The sequence below is a fragment of the Nyctereutes procyonoides genome, unplaced genomic scaffold, assembly GCF_905146905.1.
Source record: "Nyctereutes procyonoides isolate TBG_1078 unplaced genomic scaffold, NYPRO_anot_genome, whole genome shotgun sequence".
In the NCBI taxonomy this organism is placed as follows: Eukaryota; Metazoa; Chordata; class Mammalia; order Carnivora; family Canidae; genus Nyctereutes; species Nyctereutes procyonoides.
This window is the reverse complement of record NW_026575020.1, coordinates 37,167,948-37,177,973: the sequence shown is the minus strand read 5'-3', so window position 1 is coordinate 37,177,973 and position 10,026 is coordinate 37,167,948. Positions and strand designations below refer to the sequence as shown.

The following is a 10,026-nucleotide window of genomic DNA, read 5'->3' as shown; positions in this document are numbered from 1 at the left end:
CCTTCCCTGGGTCTTAGTCTGCTTGGTGGTGATGTGGACATGGGAGAGAAGCATGTCATGGGCCGGATGGGTATAGTATAGTCTGGCCCAGAGTCCAGCCCACAGTGAATGCTCACCCTTTGGGACTGTCCTAGGCATCACCAGCCTCACCTTGCCTGGCAGGGTGAGCCCAGACTCAGGGCTGCCAAGCCCCCTCCTCTTTGAATCTTCACTTGTGTGCAGCACAGCCTCCACCCCTAGCCCCGGGATGAGCTCTAGGTGAGGGCCCCAGCCCCGTGGGCCTCAGTTTTCTCTCCCCTTCCAGGCTGTGTCGAGGTCTCTGCTCCCTTCTCCCTCTGCCTTCTCTCCTCCCTCCCTCTGGCTCTGCTCCATCCCTGGCGGGGGGAGGGGGGGATATAGATCCAAAGCTCCCCTCTGGCCCTAACCCATGTAGCCACCAGAGGGCGAAAGAAAGCAGAACATGGTCTTTGTGGGCCAGGGCACCCTCTGCCTGGTGTGGGGCCCGCGAGGCAGAAGGGAGCGGAAGTGAGCCTGGGGCCTTTGGAATCTGCCCCCAGTGCTGCTGCACTACCTACAGCAGCTGCACCATCTTCTGCTCTCCTGCTTGGGAACTGCTGGCCTTCCTCTCCATCACCCCTCCATAGGGTCAGGCTTCTGAGCCCAGCAATTGTCTCCAGTGTTTGCACTCAGGCAGCTGGAGGGGTAGGGAGCTGGCTCCTCGCCTTGACTGTGGCTGCCTTGGCTTCCACCAGCACAAGACTGTGGCCCTGGCATGTCTAGGTTTCCTTCTTCAGAGGAGCCCACTCTGCCATGTCAGCCCCTTGACTTGGTTATATAATCACAGGGTTGAGCCCAGGCAGAGTTGGACAGGCACCCCCTGAGGCTGGGCTAGCCCTTGGTTCTGTCCTGGGGATGAGGTCCAGTTGTCCTGGCTTTGGTCCCGGGACATGTCATGGCTGTGAGAAGGGTCAAAACTTTTGGGGGGCAGGGGGGTGGGGGTGGGGGAGGTGCTGTGTTAGTTCAGAGAGTGAAAGCCATTAATTCCAGATGGCTATGACCTTGAGCAAGTCCCTTCTCTCCAAGCTTCAGGTGTCACCTTCGTTCATTGAAACAGTCATTTATTGAGCCCCTCCTATGGGCCAGGTTTAGGCATCAGGGATACAGTACTGAATGAAAGTGCCCCCAAAGATCCCTGACCTGGTGTGGTTGACATTATAGGAAGGAAATAGACATAAATATATGAGTAAATATTTTTTAAAGATTTTATTTATTTATTCATGAGAGAGAGAGAGACAGAGGCAGAAACACAGGCAGAGGGAGAAGCAGGCTCCATCCAGGGAGCCCGACGTGGGACTCGATCCCAGGTCTCCAGGATCACACCCTGGGCTGAAGACGGCGCTAAACCACTGAGCCACCCGGGGCTGCCCCAATGAGTAAATATTAGTGTGGCAGGTGCTGTAGAGTAAAACAAGGGAGGAGACATCAAGTATGGTCTGAGAAGTTAACATCTGAACAAAGATTCAGAGGTGAGGGGACAAGCTGTGGGGATATCTGAAGGAAGCACATTCCAGACCAAGGGAACAGAAAAGCAAAAGTCCTCAGGCAGGAGCAGGACTGGCAGGTTCAAAAGATGGCAAGGAGGCCAGTGTGACTGGAGCAGAATGAGCAAGGCCTGGAGGGCCTGGAGGTGATGGAGCCATGGTTGGGGCCAGAGCAAGGAGGACCTTAGAGGTCATTCTGGCTTTTACTCAGGAACAGGGAGCCCCTAAAGGGTTTGAGGTCAAGAAATGACATGGTCGAACTTACTTTAACATGATGAGCCTGGCTACTGTACTGAGACTAAACTGTAGGTTGGCCTAGGGGAGAAACAAGGAGACAAGTTAGGAGCCCATTGTAATAATCCAGGTGTGACACAGTGATGCCTCCTACCAGGGTGTTCACTAGCAGTGAGGCAGTGAGAAGGAGAGCCAGCAAAATTTCTAGAGCAGGATAGGAGGTTTTGCAGATGCTGACACCACCAGCCAGAGCTTTCTTGTGCTGCCTAGCCATGGTCAACCCCACTGTATTTTATTTTTTAGATTGTATTTATTTGAGAGAGAGCACGTGCATGAGTAGGGAGAGGGGCAAAGGGAGAGGGAGAGGCAGACTCCCTGCTGAGCAGGGAGCCCAATGCAGGGCTCTACCCCAGAACTCTGAGATCATGACCTGAGGCCAAGGCAGACACTTAACTGATTGAGCCACCAGACGCCCCAACCCCACCACGTTCTTGAGCTGTTGGGCTACACCTCCTTCCAGCTGTTTGTATACAGATTTTCCAAGACAGCAGAAAACTTGCATGCTCTGAGAACTGGGGGCAGAAGGATTTGGCACCTGCTCCCCAGAAGGATTTGGGAATTTCTGTGCCAGGGCAGTGATGTCACACACCATGATGGCACTGGCAGCATCTACAGGGAGAAATTCGATGATGAGAATTTTATCCTGAAGCACACAGGTCCTGGCACCTCATCCATGGCCCATGCTGAGCCCAACACAAATGGTACCCAGTTTTTCATCTGTGCTGCCAAGCCCAAGTGGCTGGAGGGTGAGCCCATGGTCTTGGGCAAAGTGAAAGAAGCCATGGAGTGCTTTGGATCCAAGAATGGCAAGATCAGCAAAGTGTCCAGTGCTGTCCACGGACATGCTAATAAATTGGGTTGTGCTTTATCTCCCCATCTGCCTGCAATGAATGTCCTGTGGTCTTCATTCTCTCACAATAGATCTTTGGGTTCCACATTTTCCTTATCCCCTTCCCAGTCCAGATGGACACAAGTGTTAAGCTGTGAAATAAAAAGTAAACAACAGACAAGAAAAAGAAAGAGAGGAAATGAGGATGATGTCGAAGTTTGGGGCCCGGGAGGAATGGAGAAGACTATGGGGTGAGGGCTGGCTGGGGGCGGGTGGACAGGATCCAGGTGCAGATGTCAGGTAGTAGTTGGATGTATGAGCCTGGGATTCAGGGTTCAGATCTGGGCTGAAGACAGAGGCTGAGAATCTTGTCCTGACCCAAGAGCCCTGGCCCCAAACCACACACCGCAAACCCCCTCCCTCACCTGGCAAACTTGTTAAAATACACTTTACTGCCCCCTCGTGCTTCTCCCCAACAGGGTTCTGGTTCAGTAGGTTGTGGGTGAGGCCTGACTTTCTGAGCAAAACCACCCCAGGTCATTTCAGAGTAATTGCCAGCTCTGGAAACTCCCACTAAATTGAACACACAGAGAAATTGGCTTTGATGATTCTTTTTTATTTATTTATTTATTTATTTATTTATTTATTTATTTTTATTTTATTTTTTAATTTTTATTTATTTATGATAGTCACACACACACAGAGAGAGAGAGAGGCAGAGACATAGGCAGAGGGAGAAGCAGGCTCCATGCACCGGGAGCCCGACGTGGGATTCGATCCCGGATCTCCAGGATCGTGCCCTGGGCCAAAGGCAGGCGCTAAACCACTGCGCCACCCAGGGATCCCTGATGATTCTTTTTTAAAGACTTATTTATTTATTCATGAGAGACACAGCGAGAGAGAGAGAGAGAGAGAGAGAGAGAGAGAGAGACAGAAAGAGAGAGAGAGAGGGAGAGAGGCAGAGATACAGGCAGAGGGAGAAAGAAGCAAGCTCCCTGCAGGGAGCCCTATGCAGGACTCCATTCCCCACCCAGGATCATGCCCTGAGCCTAAGGCAGCCGCTCAATCTCTGAGCCACCCAGGCGCCTGGACTTTGATGATTTTTGACAAATGTAAACAGCCCTGTCACCACTGCAACAATGACAATATGGAACATATTCCACAAATTCCCCCACACCAGCCCCTGGAAACCACAGATCCGTTTTCTGTCCTCATGGCTGTGTTGCTTCAAACTGTCCAACAGTTGGACTCATGTAGTATGTGGCCTCTTGTGTCTGCTTTATAATGGGTATAATGTTTTATTTGGAGGTTTTATACAAATCTGAACTTTAATACCTTCCCTAATATGTTACACTATGGTTTCTAATCCTAATGTATTAGGAAGCAGGTGTTAGAAAGTTTTCATCAAGTCTTCCAAGTATCTCCCAATACTCTCCCGGTTAATCAGATGCTGTGCAAATACTCTGGGTTTCTTTGTGTGCCCTGTTGGGAAGCCTCGCCTGAGGCACCTCCCCTGCTTGGGAGACACACTGGTAACAGAGAAAGGAAGAGAGTGAGGATGGGGGCCAGTGGGCAGGAACCGTGTCTCCTGCACCTCCCTCTTGTGGACAGCTTCTAATTTGCTCTGCCCACCCCCCAAGGTTGGTACATTTGTTTGCAAACCAAGAGACAAGGGGCTTTCCTCTGAGTAAATGGCAGTAGCTTTTGGCATTGGCTGTTTCCCAACTGTTTTGCCTATTCAAGGAGGATTTCTGTCTCCCTTCTGGTTTCTCAGCTGACTTGTAGATGCTAAGGAAGAGACCTCCCTGGATGGTGGCAGTCTCTGCAAACCCCGGTGCTTCTGCTAGCCCCAGCATGGACACCCCCCCACCCCGGGCAGAGAAAGCTGGTTTGAGTTGTCTCTGTCCTTTCTATGACCTTGGGCAAGTGTCCTGAGCCTTCTCTAGCCTCAGTTTTCTGCTCTGTAAAATGGGGTTAGCACTGATGCCAAGCTGACTGGACATTGTTAGGCTTCACTGAGCTCTCTCCTGCAGGTGAGCTTGCTGCCTGGCACAGAGGGAACACTGAGCTGATGGTTGCTGGCATCACAGCGACCCTCCAGACAGTGACAGAGTGGATAAGGGTGGACTTGGGAGGTCTGCTTGAGTCAGAAGGGAGTGCGTGGCTCTGGAAACAGATAATCTAACTTCCAGTTTCACCTCTATCATTTAATTTTGCCACGTGAGCCAAGTGCTTCTCCTTGCGGTAAAATCCTTCAGTTGTTTTCTCCTCTGCAAAACTAGGCATGACTAGATTTGCCCTCCAAGGCCCCTCCCTGATGGCCTGGGGACTAAAGTTTGGATGGTCCCAAACTTTCAAGTATGTCTGAATCATCTGGAGAACTTGCTAAAACACAGGTTGCTGAGCCCCATCCCAGGGTTTCTGGCTCAGTAGGTCCAGGGTGAGGTCTAAAGATTTGCACCTCTACCAAGTTCCCTGGTGGTGCTGATGCTGTAGATGCGGGGACCCCATGTTGGGAACCACTGGTTTGGGCAGCTGCAGAGTCAGGACTCTCAGTGAGTGCAGAGTCCGTCCAGTCTCAAACGCCCAGGGCCAGGGAGGGTCTGCACAAAGGGTCTAAGAGGAGCCAAGCCTTGCTAAGGCCTGGAAGAATTTTCTTTCCCAGTTCCTTTTTTTTTTTTTTAATATTTTTTTAAATTTTTATTTATTTATGATAGTCAGAGAGAGAGAGAGAGAGAGAGAGGCAGAGACACAGGCAGAGGGAGAAGCAGGCTCCATGCACCGGGAGCCCGACGTGGGATTTGATCCCGGGTCTCCAGGATCGCACCCTGGGCCAAAGGCAGGCGCCAAACCACTGCACCACCCAGGGATCCCTCTTTCCCAGTTCCATCCACAACTTGAAAGAAAAAGCCAGGCCCACTCTGGAGCCCAGATTCCTTCTCCCCAGGGCAGTGCTGGGGCAGTTGCATCAGGGCCCTGGAGGAGGTGTTCCTGGATGGGAATAACAGATAATCAGGCCCTTGGGCAAATGGAGAGGCTGGAGCCTGAGCCAGGGGGTGGGGCAGGGGTACTGAGGGGCATCACTCTGCTGTTAGCTGCTCACAAGATTGGGGCTCAGAGCTGGAACTGCTGGCTAGCTCCTCCTCCACCTGTGCTTCTTTCTAACAACAGAATCCCACACTCATTGCTGAAATTTGGGAAAACAGAACGAGGAAAATAAAATTGTCAGTGTTAACATTTTGAGATAGTGTATTCTGGTTTTAAGAAAAAAAATTTGTTTAAAGAGACTCTTTTTTTAGATTTTATTTATTTATTCATGACACACAGAGAGAGAGAGTGGTAGAGAGGCAGAGACACAGGCAGAGAGAGAAGCAGGCTCCATGCAGGGAGCCCGACCTGTGACTCTAACCTGGGACTCCAGGATCACACCCGCCCTGGGCTGAAGGCAGTGTTAAACTGCTGAGCCACCTGGGCTGCCCAAGAAAAAAAAAATGTTTAAGTAGGCTCCACGCACAACGTGGGCCTTGAACTCATGACCCTGATATCAAAAATCAGTCACATGCTCTACTGACTGAGCCAGCTGGGCACCCCTGAAAAAAATTTAATATCTTCTTTTTTTTTTTTTAAGATTCTATTTTATTTTGAAGTAATCTCTACACTCAACATGGAGCTCAAACTCACAACCCTGAGATCAAGAGTCACAAGCTCTACTGATTGAGCCAGCTAGATGCCCCTAAAATTTTTTTTAATCTTTCCTTTTTTTTTTAAAAAAGATTTTATTTATTTACTCATGAGAGACATAGAGAGAGGCAGAGACACAGGCAGAGGGAGAAGCAGACTCCCTGAGGGGAGCCTGATGCGGGACTTGATCCCCAGACTTTGGGATCACGCCCTGAGTGGAAGGCTGATGCTCAACCACTGAGCCACCCAGGTGCCCCCAATCTCTTCTTTTTTAAAAGATTTTGTTTTTTCATTTTATTTTGAAGTAATCTCTATATCCAACACGGGGCTCGAACTCACAACCCTGAGATCAAGAGTCACACACTCTACGGACTGAGCCAGTCAGGTGTCCCCTTATTTCTTATTTCTAGGCTGAGTGGTAGCTCCATTAATGTCTATTTTATTACACTTTTTAAAAAATATTTTAGGGATCCCTGGGTGGCTCAGCGGTTTAGCGCCTGCCTTCAGCCCAGGGTGTGGAGTCCCGGGATCAAGTCCCATGTTGGGCTCCCTGCATGGAGCCTGCTTCTCCCTCCTCCTGGCCTCTCTCTCTGTCTATCATAAATAAATAAACCTTAAGAAAATAAAAATAAAATAAAAAAATTTTATTTATTTATTCGTATTTATTTATTTATTTATTTATTTTTATTACATCTTTAAACGGAACATGAGCACTCTGTTATGGGTTGAATTGTGTCCCCCAAAAGTTCATATGTTGAAGTCCAAACTCCTATCCCCCCAGAATATGACCTTATTTGGAAATAGGGTCATTATACCTGTAAGTAGTAAAGATAGGTCATATCAGAGTAGAGTAGGCCTCTAATTCAGTATAACTGGTGTCCTTATAAAAAGGGGAAAGTTGGGATCCCTGGGTGGAGCAGCGGTTTGGCACCTGCCTTTGGCCCAGGACGCGATCTTGGAACCCCGGGATCGAATCCCACATCGGACTCCCGGTGCATGGAGCCTGCTTCTCCCTCTGCCTATATCTCTGCCTCTCTCTCTTTCTCTCTCTGTGACTATCATAAATAAATAAAAAAATTAACAGAAAAAAAAAGTGGGGGGGAGTTGGCTCCAGACATGCACACAGGGAGAATGTCCTATCTGGATGGGAGTTCTACTACCGAGGAACCTACCAGAAGCCAGCAGAGAGGCTCAGGACAGATCCTTCCCTAGTGCCTTTAGAGGGAGCAGTGCCTTACTCACAGATCTCAGATGTCTCGCCTCAAAATTGTCAGACAGTACATTTCTGTTGTTCAGGTCACTCAGTTTGTTGTATTTTGTTATAGCAGCCTTAGCAAACAGATACGCATCACATACCCCTTTTGAAAATACAGTTCACAATTAGAATTTTTTTCAAAAGTACCACAGAGAATATACAAGAGGGACCTAAGAAACACGCTCTACCAGAAACTTGCATTCTTTTCTCTATGAATTTCATTTTTTTAAAATTTTTATTTATTTATGATAGTCACACACAGAGAGAGGGAGAGAGAGAGAGGTAGAGACACAGGCAGAGGGAGTAGCAGGCTCCAAGCACCGGGAGCCCGACGTGGGATTCGATCCTGGGTCTCCAGGATCACGCCTTGGGCCAAAGGCAGGCGCTAAACCGCTGCGCCACCCAGGGATCCCCGAATTTCATTTTTTTGTAAAGATTTATTTATTTATTTATTTATTTTAAAAAGATTTTTATTTATTTATTCATGATAGTCACACAGAGAGAGACAGAGAGGCAGAGACACAGGCAGAGGGAGAAGCAGGCTCCATGCAGGGAGCCCAACACGGGACTCGATCGTGGGACTCGATCCCGGGACTCCAGGATCGGCCCTGGGCCAAAGGCAGGCGCGAAACGACTGAGCCACCCAGGGATCCCCTATGAATTTCATTTTTTAAAATATTTTACTTGTTTATTTGAGGGAGAGCGCACAAGCAGGAGGGAGAGGTACAGGGGGAGGAGAAGCAGACTCTGTCCTGAGCAAGGAGCCTGAGGGACATGGGACTTGATCCTAGGATTCTGATATGGTGACCTGAGCCAAAGGCAGATACTTAACTGACTGAGCCATCCAGCACTCCTTCTCTAAGAATTTATCTATCATCTATCTATCTATCTATCTATCTATCTATCATCTATCTAATCTTTCTTCTTTTTTATATTAAAGGAAAAGCTTTTATTGGGAAAAACAAAAAACGACGGTTTATTTATTTCTTAGTAATGGCATCTTTGTGGGGAAGAACAAAAGGGGGTACCGGGAATCACATCCCTCTGGGGCAGGAGGCTCAAGCTGTCCACAATCCCCTGTCCCTCCCCGTCGGGGACACTTGGGGGTGCTGGTGGAGGAATGAAAGGGAAGAAGCAGGGTATGACTGATAAAGCTAACGAGGAGACAAAAGGCACTGGTAGTTAGATCCTGGGCCTGCGGGAGGGAGGGCACCGGCCCGGGCTCCTGGGCATCCAGACCTGGCTGCTAGTCCTTTCCCTTCCCTTTCTTGGCTTTGGCCTTGGCTTTGGTCTTGGGGGTGCAGGGCTTGGTCACGCGGATGGTCTCCTGGCACTGGGCATTGTACCGCGCCTTCTTGGGGGTGCCTTGGCGCGCTTTGGTGCCCGAGCCCCTGTCACACGCCCCCCAGTTCTCAAACTCGTACTTGCAGTCCGCTCTGAACTCCTTCCAATTGCAAGGCACCCGGCACCGGATGCGCTGGGTCTGGGCCCCGCAGGTACCCTCGCGGCAACCCACGCCGCAGTCCTTGCTGCTGGGGGTGCAGGGCTCCCAGGTCCACTCCGCGCACTCGCTCCCCGGGCCGCCCTTTGTCACTTTGTCTTTCCTTTTGGCCACCGCGGCGGGGAGCGCCAGCAGGGTGAGGAGGGCGTGGAGGAGGAAGCCTCGGAGCTGCATCTCGCTCGCTGCCCGTGGTGCTGCGCTCCCTCCCGCGCCGGGACCTGATCTTTCTTTCTTTCTTTCTTTCTTTTTTTTTTTTTTTTTTTTAAGATTTTATTCATTTATTCATGAGAGAAGCACAGAGAGAGGCAGAGACATAAGCAGAAGGAAAAGCAGGCTCCCTGCTGGGAACCTGATGTGGGATCACGACCTGAGATGCTCAACCACTGAGCCACCCAGGTACCCCTTCCCTATGAATTTCTAGATAGATTTCTCCCCAGCCTCCCAAACACTTGCACAAGCCTTACACTTTACAGTTTACAACCTCAACCTGTTTTTTCTGCCAATACCTCATGATTATCTTCAAGTTTGTAATCTGTTAATTTTTTTCTGACAATAAACATATTGCTTTGCAAAAATACTTACACATTATCGGGATGCCTGGCTGGCTCTGTCAGTAGAGCATGCAAATCTTGATCTTGGGGTTGTATGTTCAAGCCCCATGTTAGGTATAGAGATTAGGGTTTTTTGTTGTTTTTTTTTTTTAAGATTTTTATTTATTTATTCAAGAGACAGAGAGAGAGGCAGAGACACAGGCAGAGAGAGAAGCAGGCTCCACGCAGGGAGCCTGATGTGGGACTTGATCTCGGGATTCCAGGATCATGACCTGAGCAAAAGGTAGATGCTCAATCACTGAGCCACCCAAGTGTCCCAAAATATTTTAAGTAATTACCTACAATATAGGGCTTAAAATTACAACCCTGAGATT

At 49.3% G+C, this 10,026-nt stretch overlaps 1 protein-coding gene across 1 annotated transcript; it reads right to left on the bottom strand.

The window, feature by feature from the left end:
* Positions 1-8,531: 8,531 nt before the first annotated feature.
* LOC129513616 (midkine-like) lies at positions 8,532-9,309 on the bottom strand. The gene has a single exon (XM_055331798.1). The coding sequence runs from the start codon at positions 9,273-9,275 to the stop codon at positions 8,847-8,849; it is 429 nt and encodes a 142-aa protein (XP_055187773.1). The 5' UTR covers positions 9,276-9,309; the 3' UTR covers positions 8,532-8,846.
* Between the last annotated feature and the right edge of the window lie 717 nt (positions 9,310-10,026).